The sequence below is a fragment of the Silurus meridionalis genome, chromosome 26 (genome assembly GCF_014805685.1).
Source record: "Silurus meridionalis isolate SWU-2019-XX chromosome 26, ASM1480568v1, whole genome shotgun sequence".
Lineage (NCBI taxonomy): Eukaryota > Metazoa > Chordata > Actinopteri > Siluriformes > Siluridae > Silurus > Silurus meridionalis.
In genome coordinates this window covers 14898979-14920280 of record NC_060909.1, presented here as the reverse complement: position 1 = coordinate 14920280, position 21302 = coordinate 14898979, and the positions used below count along the sequence as shown (strand labels likewise).

Sequence of the window (21302 nt, the reverse complement as noted above, 5' to 3'; positions counted from 1 at the left end):
CCGTAAGCGAGAATCGCTGTTCAAAATTGCCAATTTATTTTTGCTTGTCAGCGTGTTTGTTTGCTTATATGCCTTTTCTGCAATTTCAGTTTAACCTTTTCACACTTTATCCACCACAGAAGATGTTCATCCTTAAATGAAGCATGAAAGCAAAGAAAGAAAAAATTAAAGCTTACAGCACCTGGTATTCCCAGGCGGTCTCCCATCCAAGTACTAACCAGGCCCGACCCTGCTTAGCTTCCGAGATCAGACGAGATCGAGCGTTCTCAGAGTGGTATGGCCGTAAGCGAGAATCGCTGTTCAAAATTGCCAATTTATTTTTGCTTGTCAGCGTGTTTGTTTGCTTATATGCCTTTCCTGCTATTCCAGTTCAACTTTTATAATACTTTATCCACCACAGTAGATGTTCATCCTTAAATTAAGCATGAAAGCAAAAATTAAAGCTTACAGCACCTGGTATTCCCAGGCGGTCTCCCATCCAAGTACTAACCAGGCCCGACCCTGCTTAGCTTCCGAGATCAGACGAGATCGAGCGTTCTCAGAGTGGTATGGCCGTAAGCGAGAATCGCTGTTCAAAATTGCCAATTTATTTTTGCTTGTCAGCGTGTTTGTTTGCTTATATGCCTTTCCTGCTATTCCAGTTCAACTTTTATAATACTTTATCCACCACAGTAGATGTTCATCCTTAAATTAAGCATGAAAGCAAAGAAAGAAAAAATTAAAGCTTACAGCACCTGGTATTCCCAGGCGGTCTCCCATCCAAGTACTAACCAGGCCCGACCCTGCTTAGCTTCCGAGATCAGACGAGATCGAGCGTTCTCAGAGTGGTATGGCCGTAAGCGAGAATCGCTGTTCAAAATTGCCAATTTATTTTTGCTTGTCAGCGTGTTTGTTTGCTTATATGCCTTTCCTGCTATTCCAGTTTAACCTTTTCACACTTTATCCACCACAGAAGATGTTCATCCTTAAATGAAGCATGAAAGCAAAGAAAGAAAAAATTAAAGCTTACAGCACCTGGTATTCCCAGGCGGTCTCCCATCCAAGTACTAACCAGGCCCGACCCTGCTTAGCTTCCGAGATCAGACGAGATCGGGCGTTCTCAGAGTGGTATGGCCGTAGGCGAGAATCGCTGTTCAAAATTGCCAATTTATTTTTGCTTGTCAGCGTGTTTGTTTGCTTATATGCCTTTCCTGCTATTCCAGTTCAACTTTTATAATACTTTATCCACCACAGTAGATGTTCATCCTTAAATTAAGCATGAAAGAAAAAATTAAAGCTTACAGCACCTGGTATTCCCAGGCGGTCTCCCATCCAAGTACTAACCAGGCCCGACCCTGCTTAGCTTCCGAGATCAGACGAGATCGAGCGTTCTCAGAGTGGTATGGCCGTAAGCGAGAATCGCTGTTCAAAATTGCCAATTTATTTTTGCTTGTCAGCGTGTTTGTTTGCTTATATGCCTTTCCTGCTATTCCAGTTCAACTTTTATAATACTTTATCCACCACAGTAGATGTTCATCCTTAAATTAAGCATGAAAGCAAAGAAAGAAAAAATTAAAGCTTACAGCACCTGGTATTCCCAGGCGGTCTCCCATCCAAGTACTAACCAGGCCCGACCCTGCTTAGCTTCCGAGATCAGACGAGATCGAGCGTTCTCAGAGTGGTATGGCCGTAAGCGAGAATCGCTGTTCAAAATTGCCAATTTATTTTTGCTTGTCAGCGTGTTTGTTTGCTTATATGCCTTTCCTGCTATTCCAGTTCAACTTTTATAATACTTTATCCACCACAGTAGATGTTCATCCTTAAATGAAGCATGAAAGCAAAGAAAGAAAAAATTAAAGCTTACAGCACCTGGTATTCCCAGGCGGTCTCCCATCAAGTACTAACCAGGCCCGACCCTGCTTAGCTTCCGAGATCAGACGAGATCAGAGTGGTATGGCCGTAAGCGAGAATCGCTGTTCAAAATTGCCAATTTATTTTTGCTTGTCAGCGTGTTTGTTTGCTTATATGCCTTTTCTGCAATTTCAGTTCAACTTTTATAATACTTTATCCACCACAGTAGATGTTCATCCTTAAATTAAGCATGAAAGCAAAGAAAGAAAAAATTAAAGCTTACAGCACCTGGTATTCCCAGGCGGTCTCCCATCCAAGTACTAACCAGGCCCGACCCTGCTTAGCTTCCGAGATCAGACGAGATCGGCGTTCTCAAGTGGTATGGCCGTGGCGAATCGCTGTTCAAAATTGCCAATTTATTTTTGCTTGTCAGCGTGTTTGTTTGCTTATATGCCTTTCCTGCTATTCCAGTTCAACTTTTATAATACTTTATCCACCACAGTAGATGTTCATCCTTAAATTGAGCATGAAAGCAAAGAAAGAAAAAATTAAAGCTTACAGCACCTGGTATTTCCAGGCGGTCTCCCATCCACGTACTAACCAGGCCCGACCCTGCTTAGCTTCCGAGATCAGACGAGATCGAGCGTTTTTTTTTTATTTTATTTTTTTATTTAGAATGTTCAATACAAACAATATACAACCATAACATTTTTTAGGTGATAAAACATCAGGTCAAAAGGTCCTCAAACTCACAAAGCATAAAAAGCAATTAATAAAATTCGTTCCCTTCATTTTGTTGAAACGACATCCTTAAACCTGAAACTTCCAAAACATTGGTGACTTCCTGCGTAAAAACTCTGTAAAAATCATCCAAATTTTCCTCTTCATTAAAATAATAAAACAGGCATTCAACATACCTTTCAAATTTCCTTTTAAAAACAAACCAGACATCCATTAAAATTTTTTCCCTCTTTGCTACGACCCGTCTTTCCCATATTGCACTCTTCATCAGCATCACCAGTAAATTCAGAAGTGTTTTGTTTTTACTTTTCTTCCCGAAGCCCAACATCATCACCCTATTCCATTCTGTATCATTAACATCTTCCCCTTTTAATTGTGAAATCATACTCTTACATTTCCCATTAAAATCCTCTAATTCTTTACAGTATAAAAACAGGTGTAAAAATCCCTCAGCATGATCGTTACAGACTTTGCATGAAGCGGACTGTTCCATTCCTATTCTATTTAAAATTGAATCGGTAAAAATAGCTTTATGTCTGATAAATTATTCTAAGTCCTGCAACTTTGTCTGTATAAGTTTTCCTTTCATATTCGTCCATATGCTGTCTTCTTTTAAGTCTTTAAACGTGCGCAACCAATAATCATTTGCAACCGGTCTCTTAAAAACAGCATCTCTAAAAAGGCAATACAACATTTCAAGAGAACATGTTTTAAAAGCAATCAATTTACCCCCAAGAGTCACATTCACATCCTTTTCTTTTTTCCCTCTTCCATGTTTTTAATCCTTTCTAGCCATTCTTGAGGTATAGAGTTCCTGATTACATAAAATTTATTTTCTATTTCTTGTCTGCTAAAATCCTCCTTTGCCTCCTCCATTATGTCCACAATGAATTGTGTTGGCAAAAACCCCTCTTTGAATTCATATAAAATATCCCTTACTTTCATAATACCCACATCCCACCATTTCTTAAAAAATATCTCTTTCCCGATTTAAAATGCCATTGTTTAAGAAAAGAGGCTGATTTAAAATGTTCTCTCTTCCTTGTGGATTAAAATGTACATGAGTCAGAAATTTGCCCCAAGCCCTCAACAGTTCTCTATAAAAGTCTGGCAACCCCTCTGTCATCCAATTCTTCATTCTTATCCACAGTACATTGTCTCCAAGATTAAAGTTACTACACTTATTTAAGAAAAAAACCATCGTTGCTTTCCATGCTGCCTTGTTTTCTTCATCCATGTATTTCTTTATCACTTTTCCCCTCAGACTGTTTTTTTCTTTGTTCCACATCCATTAACCCCAGTCCTCCCTTCTCTACTGCTCCTATTAAGGTGTTGTACGCGATCCTTGCGGGCTTCCCTTCCCATAAAAAATCTAAAAAACATTTTTTCAGCCTTTTTTCTGCCCACAATGGCATAGATGATGTATATAAAATGTACCACAGTTTAGAAGTCATTAAAACATTAAGAACTAAAACTTTCCCTTTTAGTGTTAACGTTCTCATTTTCCAAAACGTTCAATCCCTCCTAACATTCCCTCCCACATTGTTTCCTCTGCTTTCTGTTCGTCCCTCCCCATTAAAACCCCTAAAATCTTTATTTCTTTTGCTTCCATAAAAGTAAAATGCTCAGTTAAAACCGCCGCCCTTCCGAATCTCATGTACACCGTTTTACTCTCGTTCATTTTAGCTCCTGATCCCCTACAGAACATTTGAATGATTTGCATTGCTTTTTTCACCCCCTCCAGATCTTTGACCAATAGCGTTGTATCATCCGCATACTGAAATATTTTATTCTTTTCTCCCTCGATGCCTAATCCTTTTATTCCTTGCTCTTGTTTTATAATCAGTCCTAAAGGTTCTGCAATAAGAGAATATAAAAGTGCTGACAGCGGGCATCCTTGTCTTATTGACCTCGTTATTTTAAAACACGGTGTTAAAAACCCATTGCATTTAATTTTTGTTACTGCACCCTTGTATAAAATCCTGATCCATTTAATAAAATGTTCTCCAAACCCAAACCTCTTTAAACCGTCAAATAAGAAACTATGTTCCACCCTGTCGAATGCTTTCTCAAAGTCCAGACTGATAATAAAACCATCTTTATTCTGCTCACACATGTACCTTATCGTATCTTTTATACCAATTGTTGTGTCTGCTATATCTCTTCCTTTTACACCGTACACTTGGTTAGTTTTAATCATGCTCGGCATCACTTCCTTCAGTCTGTTGGCTAAAATTTTGGATAGAATCTTAAAATCAGTATTCAGCATAGTGATTGGTCTGTAGTTCTTAAGATCTGTTTTCTCCCCTTTTTTCTTGTATATTAATTTTATTAAACCCATTCCCATTCTTTGATTCAACTCTCCTTTCTTAAAAATATCTACATATACTTCTCTTAAAATATCAGTTAAAACGTCTTGAAAAACTATATAAAATTCACTCCCCAAACCATCTATTCCAGGACTCTTCTTTTTGTTTAATTCGCTTATTGCTCTTTTTATCTCTTCTTCTCTTATCTCTTCATCACATTCTTTTTTGTCCACTTCCCATACTGTTGATTTTATTTGTTTCAATAGCTCCTGTTTCTCTTCTTCACTCACCCCCTCCGCTCCAAACAAATTCTCATAGTATAACTTTATTTCTTTTAATATTTCATCATTTGTTCTTACAACTGTTCCATTTTTCCCTCTTATTTCTTTTATTGTTTCTGCTTTCCCTTTTCTTTTTTCCAGATTCAAGAAAAACTTTGTACATTTTTCACCCTCCACAATGTATTTTGCTTTACTTCTTAGTCTCGCACCATCATATTTCTTCTCTTCTATTTCCTTCAGAATTCCTTCTAATTCTTTTATCCTATGTATATTGTTCCCATTCTCATTTATCTTCTTTTCCAATTTTTTTCTCATTTCTCTCTCCTTATTCCTCTTGTTTCTTTGTATTAGCTTGCAGTACTTTATAGTAAACGTTTTGATTAAATATTTAACATTTTCCCACCAAATTCTTATAACCTCAGTGTACATGTCGTTCTCCTTCTCTTCTTCAATACTTAAAACATAATCTTCATTCTTTAAAATGTCTGTATTTAAGACCCATACTCCCAGCCCTCTTTTTACAGAACTCCAGTATATTATCCATAAAAATAGGTTTATGATCACTTAGGCTCGATTCTTCGTATTTGATATTACCGATAAAACTTTCAATATTTCTTGTACATAACACAAAATCAATCCTAGTTTTGCACATAAAATTCCCTACCAATTGCCTTCTTGAATATTCTTTTATTTTTTCATTTCTTTCTCTCCATATATCAATCATGTTTCGTTCTTCCATTAGTAGCTTCAGTTCTTTCCTCCCTTTATCACTCTTAAAAACCATTCCCTCTCCCATTTCAAACTTACTAAAAACGGTATTAAAATCCCCCACAGCAGAGGACATTTAAAGCACATGAGTGTGGTCACAAATATAGTTGTGCAGGTTCACAGTGACGTGACATGAAAGAGATGATTACCTGAAAGTCTGAAATGAACACTTTAGGAGGGTGGAATCCACAAACAAGTTTCAACTGGCCGTGGACCTGCATTGGACATTTCTCACTCTGTACAAATAAAGAGCTTTAGGTGATGGTAAATGTCTTTAATCATCTTCTATTATACATTTTTTTCAGCACAAACTTTATGAAGCAGATCAAACCATTTCTTCTGACGGGGAGCAGGTGTGTTTCCAGCTTCAGAGCCAAACCCCAGTGCTGCCAAACCGCCACAGACCAGGCGTCCACTCATCCTCCTCTACCGCCACAGGCGACGTCCACTCATCATCCTCTACCGCCACAGACGACGTCCACTCATCCTCTACCGCCACAGACGACGTCCACTCATCCTCCTCTACCGCCACAGACCAGACGTCCACTCATCCTCCTCTACCGCCACAGACCAGGCGTCCACTCATCCTCTACCGCCACAGACGACGTCCACTCATCCTCCTCTACCGCCACAGACAGACGTCCACTCATCCTCCTCTACCGCCACAGGCAGACGTCCACTCATCCTCCTCTACCGCCACAGTCGAGGCGTCCACTCATCATCCTCTACCGCCACAGGCAGGCGTCCACTCATCATCCTCTACCGCCACAGGCAGGCGTCCACTCATCATCCTCTACCGCCGCAGACGAGACGTCCACTCATCCTCCTCTACCGCCACAGGCAGGCGTCCACTCATCCTCCTCTACCGCCGCAGGCAGGCGTCCACTCATCGTCCTCTACCGCCGCAGGCAGGCGTCCACTCATCGCCCTCTACCGCCACAGACGAGACGTCCACTCATCCTCCTCTACCGCCACAGGCAGGCGTCCACTCATCCTCCTCTACCGCCACAGTCGAGACGTCCACTCATCATCCTCTACCGCCACAGACGAGACGTCCACTCATCCTCCTCTACCGCCACAGACCTGAAACTGACTTAAACACAAAGTAATTTTTAAACACTATTTTATTAAAGTCAGAGCAGCACAAACTGAATATATCACAAGGATTTCTGAAATAAATAACAAAACAAGCTGAATAATATATTCACAATCACAAACTAAAGTGGCTTCTGCTGTTGTGTTGAGCTCTTAAACATGTTCCTTTCACAGCTTAAGTATAAAAACTATAACAATGTAGAACAGAACACCGGGTTAGCTTCTAGCTTCTAGCTTCGTCGAGGCATGGAGTTTCTGGAGGAGCTTTGACAGATTGGAGTTGCTGTTTATCGCAGTAGATACGAGCTTCGAACCAAAAGACACAGCTTACATTTAACTAAAAAGTTTTTGTCTTCAACTAAAGTGAAATAATGAGCATATTTCCACTTTGAGAAACTCGTCTTGCTCTCGCCTCGACATTACTGCCGCACAGACCTGAATAAACGGAGACACGCCCACAGTGCATCTTCTTCGTGTTTACAGTGGTTCATCCGCCAATCCTACAATGCGTCTCTGCTGTAAACAGGTTAGACTGTAGTCTACACTTCAGCCCAAATTAAGTCCAAACTGCACAGTGACATTAACTTTCATACACCAATAGTTACACTTAATAATCCATATCCTTCTCTTCCCGTCACCTCTCTCTCTCTCTCTCTCTCTTTCTCGGTCGAGTTAAACATGCTCCTGAGGCTCCAGTGACCACTGTTCCTGCCCCTCTCCCCTCCATGGATCTTCACACTTCTGTGCAGCTTGGGACGGTCTCTCATCAACACCTTGGGTGGTTCCATATAATTCCGGAGTAGAACGGGTGCTTTTGAGGACGGATTGGACTGTGGTTGGTGTCGGCGGTCTGCTGCACTGACTCGGGAGTGCAGTTTGCTTCTGATCATCATCACTGTACCCCGCAACTTTGTATATATGCTTCAAATGGACATTTGGTGCAACCCAGATGAGGATGGGTTCCCTCTTGAGTCTGGTTCCTCTCAAGGTTTCTTCCTTATGCCATCTCGGGGAGTTTTTCCTTGCCACAGTTGCTCATCAGGGACAAACATACTTACAAAGAACATATTTACGTTTAATCACCACATTATCTGTGTAAAGCTGCTTTGAGACAATGTTCATTGTTAAAAGTGCTATACAAATAAAAATGAATTGAATTGAATTGAATTATAAAAGTAACTGGGTTGCAGTAACACGTTACTGCCCAACACTGCTCGTGCCATTGGCTGAGTGCTTTCATGGAACAGGGTGGAACAGACTACGTGCCGGCGAGCTCAGTCGCTAGAGCATGAGACTCTTAATCTCAGGGTCGAGGGTTCCAACCCCATGTTGGATGTGGGGCTCAAACTACAATAATGAACTCAACAGAAGAAGCAACAGCAACTGCACTATAGACACTCTGGAGTTGACACATGGTAAGAAGTCTTTAATGCTGCACACAGAAACCTTGTTAGATTTCAAAACCAACACCTTCACCACTTGGGCATTACATTAAGTCTCATTAAAAAGTCATCATGTTAGATTTTTTGCCTCACCTGAATACCGCACTTCCTAAATATTTTGAATGAATGTCCTTCATAACATGTCTGATCTTAACCGAGTGACAAAAATAGAAACAAATTCACCTTATCAGCTAATTAGCTTTCAGCAGTTCTTAAAACTAGGCACTGACACTGACTTCAATGAAAAGAGATTGTGCTGCTGTCATCAAATTCATAATTCTGGATTACATTTTGTAAAAGACACTCTGGAACAGAGATTCAAAACTGTGCATGTAGTGAATATTGTTTGTTTTCCAACTTGCAGATGTTTCCTCAAAAGTATAAAATGCTGAGTAGTTTAAAACCCAGTAATTTTACACCTTTTCTTCTTCTTCATCATCATCTTTTTCTGTGGCTTTGATCTATGAGTCTGTCATGGGGAAGGAATAGAGGACACATTGCCACCTAATGGACACTTGTGTAATTAGCCCATTTATAAAAATACATTTCTGTAGTAAATCTGTCTGAAAAGTGCAACACCTCAGAGCTCTGCAACATGTTGTTCTATAGACACCGTATTGTTCCTGTTGGCGTGTAGTTCCTTGTGTATGATGTACAGGGTTCCTACAGGTTTCTTCAAGTTAATTTCAAGACTTTTTAAGACCCCGCAGGAACCCTGTATTTAAGACTTCGTGGCAACAACGTCCAAGAAGTTTAAAAAGATCTTTCTGAACCTTTTGGATCTTGGAGAAAGCACAAGACGAATCATGTTTCCTAAAGATGTAATGTGAGTTCTAATGTTCTTCCTCTTCGTCCCAGCAAAACAACTTTCACCTCAAGTAAACCAGATAATGTTTGTTTCCAACGTTTCTTCTATGCATGAAACACTTCTGTACATTGTTCACTTCACACAGTAAAGACTTAACAAGAAATCACTATCACACATTGATGAAACGCTGTGAGCAGGATTCAAACCTGCGTGGGGAAACACCAGTAGATTTCAAGTCCAACACCTTCACCACTCGGCATCACAGCAGTAATGAAGTTTGCTGATGTCTTGACTTGTCTAAAATTTCCTGAGATTTAATTGAGAATTGAACAGTGTCTCTGGCAGACTTTGGCACTTTTCTCACCATTAAACACAAGACAGTTTGAGTTCCATTGAGTTTTACTGCTGAGCACAGCACAATTCTTAAAGTACAAAAGAAGTGCAGATAATCCAGTTTCCAACATGCTGGTGCTTTCATGGAACAGGGCAGAACAGGCAGCGTTCAGCGAGTTCAGTCAGTAGAGCTGTAGTTCCACACAAAGGTTGTGATTATAAAAAACCTAACAGGAGAATGTGTGCCTGTAAGTAAACTCTGAGCATGTGTACACACATACTGGAGACACAGAAGGTGAAAAGGGGAAATAGCGCCATAGATGGTGAGGTGATGAACTGAAGTCAGATTGTAAGAAGTAAAAGACGCTGCAGAATAAAAAAATGGAGGAAAGAGGAGAAAACAGTGAGAAGTGAGGAGAAGATTCTACTAAAATACTCAGATAATAAAATAATCGATAGCTGCAGCCCCAAATATAACTACTAAATACAGTTATTGTGTGTGTGTGTGTGTGTGTGTGTTGTTAATATTGTGTCCTTGTAGATCTGGAATTCACTCACAGATGCTGAAGGAGCTTTAACTGAATTTTAAACTTGTGCTGGTTTCACCTCCACAGCTGGAACTTGAGCTGCAGCTGGTTTCTTCTCCACAGCTGGAACTTGAGCTGCAGCTGGTTTCTCCTCCACAGCTGGAACTTGAGCTGCAGCTGGTTTCTCCTCCACAGCTGGATCTTGAGCTGCAGCTGGTTTCTCCTCCACAGCTGGATCTTGAGCTGCAGCTGGTTTCTCCTCCACAGCTGGATCTTGAGCTGGATGTGGGTGGACTCTGGATGTGGTGGTTCCTCTCAGTCTCGTGCTCCTTATGAGATTAAAGTGTTGATGGAGCTGTAACACAACAGAGACACTGCTCTTACACACTGCTGTTAGTCTTTATGCCGACACCAGCAAAATTCCCCCCTGATGCTGACTGAAATCCCCTCATATGACCAAACCCACCCTTTATATTAATAGATTACACTTTATAGCTGGTAAAAAGTTTGCCGTCAAAATTCTCTTTTGCCAAATTTGCCGCCTCTTGAGATTTAAATTGGACGATTCAAACTCTTTTGTCTCCGTCTTGTAACCGACAACCTTCAGGAGAGACGTCGTGTCAACACACAATTCATATTAAACAGATCTAATACAGGACTTTAGTAGAAAAGAAAAAAAGTTTGGACCCCCTGGTCTAAAGGGTCTACTATATTCTACTACTACTTACACACTTACCAGCTACCTGATGTTCAATAGTAGAAAAATGTTTAATAGAGCGACTGTCGACTGCTGGAACAGTGAGTTTCCAAACTTTATGGGTTTTTATTCTCTTTGAAACACTGAGTTTATTATTTATTATTAGAGCTGCAACAACTAATCGAATCGATAATGAAATTGGTTGTTAGTGAATGCTGTTATCCTCATCATGTGAAAATAGTGTAGTTTAATGAAGTGTTATTGTGTAAACTGTTTGTTTGTAACTTCGGGACAGTCTACAACAGTAACTTATCTGTTCTCAATCGTGATTTACTGCGGCTTTACTACGTTCAAATGCTTGTTTTCAATGCTTGTTTCTTCATTAGCCTCATGCTAGCCGGGTTTGCTAGCGCTGTTTTTGTGTTTACTAGTTTCTTAGAATATTTGACACAAATTGACCCAAAGACGAATACATTCTATTATTCTTTATTAAGATATTTATAATTTATTTATAACTCACTAAATGTAGAATAATTAACCTGAGGATGAAACCTATTGAAGCTAAGATTAGTTAGCCGGCTAGTTAGCCTAGCTCAGTGGTTCTCAAAGTGTGGGACTCGGTGTTGCAAAGAGAATAAAACCCATAAAGACTAGAAAGTCACCGTTACAGGGGTCTTACAGTCGCTCCATCCCGGCAGAGGGTCTTCATCCTCCACCTGGAACACGGAGTTTCTCCCGGAGCTCATTACTGATGATGCAGAGTAGTGATGAGTCGGTTATGAACGATTCCTTGATTCTAAACGAGTCTTTAATGTGACTCAGAAGAACGATTCGTCTCAAAGAGTGATTCGTTCATTTTCTACTGGACTCGCAAAGCATCGCAAAATCTCTGTAGGTTATGTAGATGAACTAAATGACTCAAAAAAGATTCGCTAATTTTCATGAATGAGATTCAAAGAACCGAGTCACTAAAATGATCCGATCTTCCTATCACTTTTACAACGATGACCCGTTGATCCTAGAAGCTCCGCCTCTCTGGTAGCGTCCGCGTCTCTGATTGGTGCATCAATTCTCCACTACGCACCCAATCAATAGAGACCAAAAAAGAGGTACACGTCACAAAACCGGCCCCGTTTCCATGGAAACCAGTACACAAACAATCTCTTTTTCTGGCGACAGGACATTTAAGACTGCTTGTGGATACTTTTTGAAATATTTCATAAAAACATACTTTATATACAAACATTTTGAAGATGCAGGACACCAACACAAACAAGTAAGTTTCTATTACTGTTTTTACTTTATTTATACTGATTATTTTCCTGTAATATCACATTCCCAGTGTATTATCTATACTGTAGAATTGTCTGTGTCATGTGATTTGATCACATTTTGTTCATATTAGAACAAAGAGAGCTGCATCAGACATGCCACCACCCAGTGCTGCTAAAAAGCCTCGACTTGATGCTGAACACACAAAACAATCCCTCATCAGTAGTGCATTAAAAACACTGCAGGATTCCTGTGATGATCTTTTATCTCCAAACTGGATTGATGCACTACTGAAAGGGAAATGTGAACTTCCTTCACTGACAGATGAAGAAAAATCTGTCATTTCTAAGTTTTGTGTGAACGAGGTCAGTTATTATCTTCTGTTTTATTTAGTGTGCATTCAATTCTTTAGCTGTGGATTTGAGTTTTCTCATTTTAAAAGTCAATCCATAATTCACTGGTCCTGATGTTCTGAAATTGAACAGTAGATATGATTTATCATGTAAAAATGTTTACTCAGGTTTTGGTTTATGCAAAGTCTAGTAGTTTTCCTAAACCTAATCTACAGTCAAGTCTTAACTCCCTAATATTTGTATTAAATACATGACTTGAATACATGTTTGATTTAGTCGGATGTTGGTTGATTTTTTTTCATCTCATTTAGTCGTTGGCAGAGACGTTTCTGAAAGCGGTTTTGGAGAAGATCAAGGCGGAGAAAGAGTCTATGGGACATGAACTCCTGCAGTCTCTCTGTAGGGTTTATGTGGGTTTGTGTCAAAAGAGGAGACTCTCATAAAGCACATGCCCTCGCCTACAGATTTCTCAAAGAAGGTGAGATTTTATTGACATTTCATTATATATTTACAAAAAAAAGTGATTTAAAAAAGCCAATTGTGATCTGTTTTTGGTTTTGTATTTCTTCCTATACAGTGTATTTGAAATCTGTGGTATCATTTTGTTTCCTTTGCAGACTTTTCTCAAGCCCCAAAACTGATAATGGTCATGGTGACAGCATGGCCAAGTGTTTTCTCCTGTAACAGCCCTTTATGCAGAGCCATTCACATCGTGTGCAAAATGAAGGCATACGGAAAGATGTATTATTTGCTCAGCAAGTTTCTGCACTGGGATACAGTAAGTAGCTGATTCTCATCACAACAGTTATCAGAACAGTCATTAAACATTATTTTTCAACTGAACTTTTCATGTGTTTTACTGCATTCTTAATCTACTTTTCATTTCCAATGTCCACGTCATCTATGGAGCAAATTCATTATAAATTCATGTTGAATTAAATCAATAAATATTTAATTTCTTTCTTAAAGAATTCAAGCTGAAAGTGTTACAGGACATCACTATTTTACTCTTTTTTTATTAGTGTGAGTATTAGTGTGGGTTTTAAATAAATGATGTATTTTCTGCCAGGAGCCTCCTGGAGACACCTACAGAGCCATCACCAGCACACTGAAGGCTCTTCTGAAAGACAAAAGTCTGACTTTCCAGAAGAGCAGTTGGTATGGTGATGATCTCTGTCCTGCTGCCTGGGACTACGTCTTCAGCCTGGACCTTCTCTGTGCACAACTGGGCTGGATTTGGACCGTCTCCCATGTTATACGGTACTGAATGTGAAACTGCTTCAACGTGTTTAATTCTCATCTTTCTAGTTTTTTGAACATTTAATAAATTGCAAACCGGCAAATGTGAGACTCATATGAGACAGTGTTTGTCCCAAATACTGCAAATTTTCCTTTCTTGTTACATAAACTTACAATTGATGGTATTCTATTACTGCCACAAAAACACTTAATATGTCCAATGTTTTATTTATCAGAAAAAGTGTTTGGCTCATCTTGAACACGTGGCTGAAACAAACACAAACAGAGGAAACACAGTTCAGAAACGTCTCTGTAGCAGCAATATTCAGGCTACTTGGTAAGTTTCCTGTAAATCCTGTTTTAGAGCATTATCTCACATTATTTCTGGATTCTTCTGTTTTTCACGCATCTTCTTTGTCCATCTCAATCAGGGCGACTTGGCCAAAATGGCCTTAAGGAGAACGTGGCAGCATCAGTGGAGGATCTGGTGAAAAGCATAACTGAGTTCAGGGGACAAAAAGGTATCATTAAAGGATCAATTAAACAAGTCCTTTATCAATCTTTATCTTTATTCTCTGATTTTTAGTTCTCTATCAACAGGAAAGTGCTTCAGCAAGTCCTAATGTTATGATGGATTTTGTGTGCAGATTTGCCGTGGGAGGTGCAGCTCGCAGTGGTTTATGCCACTCATGATTTGGCACCCAGCAACCCCAAAGTCGCTCTGAACGCTTTACAATCCTGGAAGAAAGACCTCACAAAGCCCGTTCCTCCAGCCGTCCCCAAGTGCCTGAAGCAGATCAGCTTTATTTGTTCTCAACTAAAGACAAAAAAAATTATTTCATTAAATAATGTTTAATAGATTTTTATTTATTATTATTTTTTTGTAAATAAATAAATAAAATACATAATAGATCTGCACAGTGTTATTGATTGTCTCTTTACAGTGGCGGGTCGTGCATTTCACACCCAATCATCTGCCTTCAGTCCCAATCATCCTCTTAATAACATCAATATGATGCCACAGCTGTAGAAACCATCATTATTATACAGCATATAATACATGCAGTATAACAGAGCACATACAGATTCTTGTGCATTTTCCCTGCATTACAGTTTTCCTGGTGTTTCGACAATCAAATTGTGTGTTTTTGTACAGATTTTACAAAGAAAATGCAAAAGTATAAATGGCTCATGAAAAAGCTTAACAACTGTTGTGAACTGTTTGGGTTGACCTTTATATAATGTCCTTTATACTGAAAAAAAAAAAAAAAAAAAACGTGTTAAAAACACGATAACCCAAATTCAATTTAACAGCACTAATTTTATTAATGAGCAATTAATGCAGCACACATTTCTTCATTTTTATTAAGAATATGAATAAATAAAAATGATTAAAAAAAAGATGCGAAATTAAAAACCTTTAACACAACACACATTTATACACGACATCCTTTCTTTTACTCAGATATTAGATTTTTATTATGCCCGATCAAAAAATAAATTGTTGGAGAGGTTTTCTATACGATCGACGATGCCCATGGTGTCTTTTCTGATCAGGGAAGAATCACACAGCACACAGAATGGTGCATATGTTCTTCTTCAGTTTAATGCAGTTAACAGACAAGTATACAGTGAGGAAAATAAGTATTTGAACACCCTGCTATTTTGCAAGTTCTCCCACTTAGAAATCATGGAGGGGTCTGAAATTGTCATCGTAGGTGCATGTCCACTGTGAGAGACATAATCTAAAAAAAAACAATCCAGAAATCACAATATATGATTTTTTAAACTATTTATTTGTATGATACAGCTGCAAATAAGTATTTGAACACCTGAGAAAGTCAATGTTAATATTTGGTACAGTAGCCTTTGTTTGCAATTACAGACGTCAAACGTTTCCTGTAGTTTTTCACCAGGTTTGCACACACTGCAGGAGGGATTTTGGCTCACTCCTCCACACAGATCTTCTCTAGATTAGTCAGGTTTCTGGCCTGTCGCTGAGAAACACAGAGTTTGAGCTCCCTCCAAAGATTCTCTATTGGGTTTAGGTCTGGAGACTAGCTAGGCCACAACAGAACCTTGATATGCTTCTTACAGAGCCACTCATTGGTTATCCTGGCTGTGTGCTTCTGGCCATGCTTCACAGTAGGGATGGTGTTCTTGGGATGGTACTCATCATTCTTCTTCCTCCAAACACGTTTAGTGGAATTATGACCCAAAAGTTCTATTTTGGTATCATCTGACCACATGACTTTCTCCCATGACTCCTCTGGATCATCCAAATGGTCATTGGCAAACTTGAGACATGCCTGGACATGTGCTGGTTTAAGCAGGGGAACCTTCCGTGCCATGCATGATTTCAAACCATGACGTCTTAGTGTATTACCAACAGTAACCTTGGAAACGGTGGTCCCAGCTCTTTTCAGGTCATTGACCAGCTCCTCCCGTGTAGTTCTGGGCTGATTTCTCACCTTCCTTAGAGACCCCACAAGGTGAGATCTTGCATGGAGCCCCAGTCCGAGGGAGATTGACAGTCATGTTTAGCTTCTTCCATTTTCTAATAATTGATCCAACAGTGGACCTTTTTTCACCAAGCTGCTTGGCAATTTCCCCGTAGCCCTTTCCAGCCTTGTGGAGGTGTACAATTTTGTCTCTAGTGTCTTTGGACAGCTCTTTGGTCTTGGCCATGTTAGTAGTTGGATTCTTACTGATTGTATGGGGTGGACAGGTGTCTTTATGCAGCTAACGACCTCAAACAGGTTCATCTAATTTAGGATAATAAATGTAGTGGAGGTGGACATTTTAAAGGCAGACTAACAGGTCTTTGAGGGTCAGAATTCTAGCTGATAGACAGGTGTTCAAATACTTATTTGTAGGGATGAGCGAGTACAGCATTATCTGTATCTGTATCTGTTAACCATATGAATTATCCGTATCTGTATCTGTATTTGGAGTGGGTGGGGACTAACCAGGAAGTGGGCGGGTTGTCTTAAAATGGGCGGGGCTTTAACCGGTATGTTATTTTAAGCATGCAATTGATATGGGTTGATCAGAAATTGTTATATTTATTGCTGATTAGAAAAATATTTACAGGACAGCATCAGGATTGAGTTTCAGATCAATGGTTTTGATCATGATACAGATACAGATAATTCACATGGTTAACAGATACAGATAATGCTGTATTCACTCATCCCTAGTGTGTATGTAGCTTAATTAATTTGTAATATTTATAACACTAGCTTACTACCTTTATTTTTTTATGAAATACAGCAAAAACGTGTCTGGTTACTGGTTAGAGACAGCTGAAGGTTTAAAAAAGAAAAAAAATCTCCGACAGGCAAAGACGCAATGCGAGTCGCATTCTACCAAGCAAGCACCACGTCTGAACGAACCCACGTTTACCAGAACTCTACTGGTTAGTTAGTAGGTATTATTAACGTTACAACCCGAAGTAAAAAGCTGAAGAAACCCTAAACGTTAACGGAAAAGAGCCGCAAACCCGAGTGACTGAGGGAGAGACAGAGAGCTGTTGTGTGTGTGACTGTGAGTGAGCAGGCGTGATCTGTATGTGTGTAGGGGAGGGGCGCTGTGACGAGCCTATCACAGAACGCTGACGCAATCAGATACCCAATGATGATTTTCATTCAATCCGAGCACAGATATTGACTCGGATTACTCGTATAATACTCGTACTCGGCAGAAGTGCTTTATCCGTACCGGATACTCGTTTCAGCCGAGTATCCGGCTCATCTCTACTTATTTGCAGCTGTATCATACAAATAAATAGTTGAAAAATCATATATTGTGATTTCTGGATTTTTTTTTTTTAGATTATGTCTCTCACAGTGGACATGCACCTACGATGACAATTTCAGACCCCTCCATGATTTCTCCATGATTTCTTGGAGAACTTGCAAAAATAGCAGGGTGTTCTAATACTTATTTAACTCACTGTATATACACACTGGAGAAAAACAGAGCTAAAACTGTTCCTGATTGGGTAAAAAAACATAGTAATCAGAGATGTGTGAGCCCAGACAAAGACTTTCTGTGTACCTGACATACTCACATCATAAAGATCCTATAAACACTGAACAGAAAACATAGGAATGTGTTTAGAGAATCAGTGTAAGGCCGATCTTAATACTAATAGATATAAAAAAAATGTAAAAATCTCCAGTGGAAAATAATTTTTCATCACTAAACATTTGTTTTATTGATGTGCTCAAGATCTCCAAATAACACTTCATAACTCTCTGCTCTCCCCTTTAGCCACTGCTTGTAACCTTGGGGTAACTATGGACAATGAACTGTCTTTCTTCCCACATGTCGCTAATGTTGCTCGTTCTTGTCGATTTCTTCTCTATAACATCCGAAGGATTCGACCATTTCTGTCCATACAGGCTGCCCAGGTGCTTGTTCAGTCTCTTGTCATTTCAAGACTTGACTAGTGCAACTCTCTGCTGGCAGGTCTTCCCCTGAACGCTATTCATCCACTGCAAATGATCCAAAACACAGCTGTACGACTTGTGTTCAATCAGCCCAAGTTCTCCCACACCACCCCACTGCTGCGCTCCCTTCACTGGCTTCCAGTAGCTGCACATATCAGATTTAAAACACTGATGCTTGCCTACAAGGCCAAAAATGGACCAGCACTATCTTACCTCAGTGACCTCATCACATCTCGCACTGCACCACGATGTCTTAGATCCTCCAGCACTGCTCGACTGGTACCACCTTCTCTCAGAATGAGAGGTAAGTATACTTCAATTCAATTCAATTCAATTCATTTTTATTTGTATAGCGCTTTTAACAATGAACATTGTCTCAAAGCAGCTTTACACAGATAATGTGGTGATTAAACGTAAATATGTTCTTTGTAAGTATGTTTGTCCCTGATGAGCAACTGTGGCAAGGAAAAACTCCCCGAGATGGCATAATGCATTCTGGGTTGCACCGAATGTCCACTTCAAGGGTCTTCTCTGTTCTGGCACCGAGGTGGTGGAATGAACTTCCCCTAGATGTCTGTTCAGCAGAGTCCCTGATTATCTTCAAGCGACGACTAAAATTACCCAAATTAGCACTTTCCAAGTTTGTAGAATTCGAGTTATATTTATATTAAGTTTGTAATCTTGCGTACCAGTGTAGATTTATTCATTACTAGAGATTTGAAGCACTTTTGTACGTCGCTCTGGATCAGGGCGTCTGATAAATGCCGCAAATGTAAATGTGCTAAGTTGCAAATCAAGGACTAAAATCCGCCAATTAAAACCATCCATGAGGAAACACAGCAAAAGTTCAGATTTGTGTCCTGATAATTTACGTACAGTGGAAGCTTTTATTGTGTGTAACATGAGTTATAAATACTAAACAGGAGGAGCTACATTTTTTTTATTTTTTTTATTTAACTTGCATTAAGAGCAATAACTTGCATTGTGAACATTGAGCATCACGCTAACAACATTCAAACGACTCGCGCTCAACTACTCGACTTTTCTTTTCACTGCATTAAACAATAGGAGCTAGATATAATAGGAGCTCCGCATATTTATAGATAAATATGCAGATATTTGTCCTTTTTCAGCGTGTTTTCCTCGTACATGCAGCGTTCGCGTGAACATACTGTTTACTACAGTAGTATACTATATGTTTACTATACAGTAGTATTACTTTAAAACATTTACAAAAATATTTTGTCTTTATGCCCTATGTTGAGTATGGTTTTACTAATAATAAACATAAATTTGCATTAAGCATCCATATTTGTCTATGCCCATGTTAACCCAGCCATTAGGGAGACACAAGCCAGTGCACTCTTAGTGCCGGTCCAAAGCCCGAATAAATGGGGAGGATTGCGTTAGGAAGGGCATCCAGCGTAAAACATGTGCCAAATCGAATATGCGGGTCACGATCAAGAATTTCATACTGGATCGGTCGAGGCCCGGGTTACCAACGACCGCCACAGGTATCGTTAGCCTGTTGGGCTACTGTTGGCCAAAGGAGGAGAAGGAGAGGAGGAAGCTGTCTACAGAGAGAGCAGGAAAAGGAGAAGTGTAGGAGAGTAGAGGTTCAGGTTGGTACTTTAAATGTTGGTACTATGACTGGTAAAGGGAGAGAGGTAGCTGATATGATGGAGAGGAAAAAGGTAGATATGTTGTGTGTTCAGCGGACCAAGTGGAAAGGGAGTAAGACCAGGAACATTGGATGTGGGTTTAAACTGTTCTATCATGGTGTGGATGGAAAGAGAAATGGTGTAGGGGTGATTCTGAAGGAAGAGTACAGTAAGAGTGTGGTGGAGGTGAAGAGAGTTTCTGATAGCGTGATGATCGTGAAGCTGGAAGTTGAAGGGATGATGATAAATGTCATCAGTGCCTATGCTCCACAAGTCAGCTGTGAGATGGAGGAGAAGGAAAAATTCTGGAGTAAATTAGATGAAGTGGTAGATGGTGTACTTAGGAAAGAACGATTGGTGCAGACTTTAATGGACATGGAGGTGAAAGGAAAAAAGAGTTGATGAGGAGGTTATGGGTAGGTATGGCCTAAAGGAGAGGAATGTGGAAGGGCAGATGGTGGTAGATTTTGCTAAAAGGATGGAAATGGCAGAGGTGAACACGTATTTTAAGAAGAAAGAGGATCATAGGGTGACGTATAAGAGTGGAGGAAGGTGCACACAGGTGGATTATGTTCTATGGAGGAGATGCAACCTGAAGGAGATTGGAGACTGTAAGGTGTTGGCAGGGGACAGTGCATTTGAAATTTATATCTGTAATCTATTTATTTCTGCAAAATCTGATTTGGTACAATAGCTGTTGCTGAAAGTGCAATAGAAATAAAATAAAACTGAATTACATTGGAAAAAGAGTTAGCGTGATATTCAATGCTGCACAGAAAGGAGAGATTGTTGTGTTTGCAGATTCTCTGCATGGTAGCAGTGTAACTGTGCACAAAATTCACGGCTCGGTACGTACCTCGGTTTTAAGTCACGGTACAATTTTCAGTACGATTGGGGGAAGAAATGCAAAACATAAAATCGCTTGTGTTTTTTTTTTTATTAATGCAGTTTACAGTGGAACCTCGGGTTACGAATTGAATTCGTTCCGGTACTTTATTCGTAACCTGAAAAGTTCGTATCCCGATACAAATTTCCCCATAATAATGAACAGAAACTTCGGTAATTCGTTCTGGACAACCAAAAATATTACTTAAATAAAAATAAAGCCAATATTCACTAATATTATTTACTTTTAACATGTTATATTAAAATCATACCACATAAAAACATACAAAAGAGGAAAAGATCTTTACCGGGTACTTTCACTTCGAGAAGACTCGCTGCAGGACATGACGTTCGTAGAAGGGGGAGGAGGGAGAGTTATTGTTTGGAAGGAGAATCTTATTATATTATAATATTTATATATTATTATATATTATATTATAGAATATTAAAGACAGTGTTATTAACACGAACGCTGAGACAATTGTTGCATTAGAGGAAAATGAGAGCTGTTTCTTTAAGGCTACTATCAGTTGGTATTAAAGTCCAGAGTGAAATTCATTATGGGTATTGTACTTGAAAAGACTGTAACCCTGCTAATCTATCTTCA

The 21302-nt window shown here is 39.5% G+C and overlaps 2 protein-coding genes, 6 non-coding genes and 2 pseudogenes across 12 annotated transcripts in view; 1 reads left to right on the top strand and 9 right to left on the bottom strand.

The window, feature by feature from the left end:
- The window catches only part of LOC124379758 (nischarin-like), a 143487-nt gene extending 131799 nt beyond the window's left edge, over positions 1 to 11688 (bottom strand). Inside the window, exons 1-3 of one of the 5 annotated variants that reach the window (XM_046840326.1) lie at positions 11494 to 11688; positions 10166 to 10489; positions 7006 to 7022 (exon numbers count right to left, since the gene is read on the bottom strand). In XM_046840326.1, the coding sequence (XP_046696282.1) occupies positions 10193 to 10489; positions 11494 to 11577 (381 nt within the window). In that variant the 5' untranslated portion in view covers positions 11578 to 11688 and the 3' untranslated portion in view covers positions 7006 to 7022; positions 10166 to 10192. Of the gene's footprint in view, positions 1 to 7005; positions 7023 to 9785; positions 9974 to 10165; positions 10490 to 10862; positions 10919 to 11493 lie in introns of those variants that run through there. The other 4 variants (XR_006924505.1, XR_006924509.1, XM_046840324.1 and 1 more) reach the window with 4 other exon arrangements.
- On the bottom strand, positions 170 to 288 carry LOC124380236. Its single transcript, XR_006924636.1, has one exon. It is a non-coding gene; the product is annotated as a 5S ribosomal RNA (ribosomal RNA).
- On the bottom strand, positions 442 to 560 carry LOC124380235. The gene has a single exon (XR_006924635.1). It is a non-coding gene; the product is annotated as a 5S ribosomal RNA (ribosomal RNA).
- LOC124380233 lies at positions 723 to 841 on the bottom strand. The gene has a single exon (XR_006924634.1). It is a non-coding gene; the product is annotated as a 5S ribosomal RNA (ribosomal RNA).
- On the bottom strand, positions 1003 to 1121 carry LOC124380237. The gene has a single exon (XR_006924637.1). It is a non-coding gene; the product is annotated as a 5S ribosomal RNA (ribosomal RNA).
- Positions 1275 to 1393, bottom strand: LOC124380248. The gene has a single exon (XR_006924646.1). It is a non-coding gene; the product is annotated as a 5S ribosomal RNA (ribosomal RNA).
- On the bottom strand, positions 1556 to 1674 carry LOC124380247. Its single transcript, XR_006924645.1, has one exon. It is a non-coding gene; the product is annotated as a 5S ribosomal RNA (ribosomal RNA).
- On the bottom strand, positions 1837 to 1944 carry LOC124380242 (annotated as a pseudogene).
- On the bottom strand, positions 2107 to 2222 carry LOC124380241 (annotated as a pseudogene).
- A 241-nt stretch (positions 11689 to 11929) lies between the features above and the next one.
- Positions 11930 to 12899, top strand: LOC124379804 (little elongation complex subunit 1-like). The gene is made up of 3 exons (XM_046840382.1): positions 11930 to 12107; positions 12237 to 12468; positions 12768 to 12899. The coding sequence occupies exons 1-3, from the start codon at positions 12085 to 12087 to the stop codon at positions 12897 to 12899; spliced, it is 387 nt and encodes a 128-aa protein (XP_046696338.1). The 5' UTR covers positions 11930 to 12084.
- Positions 12900 to 21302: the final 8403 nt, after the last annotated feature.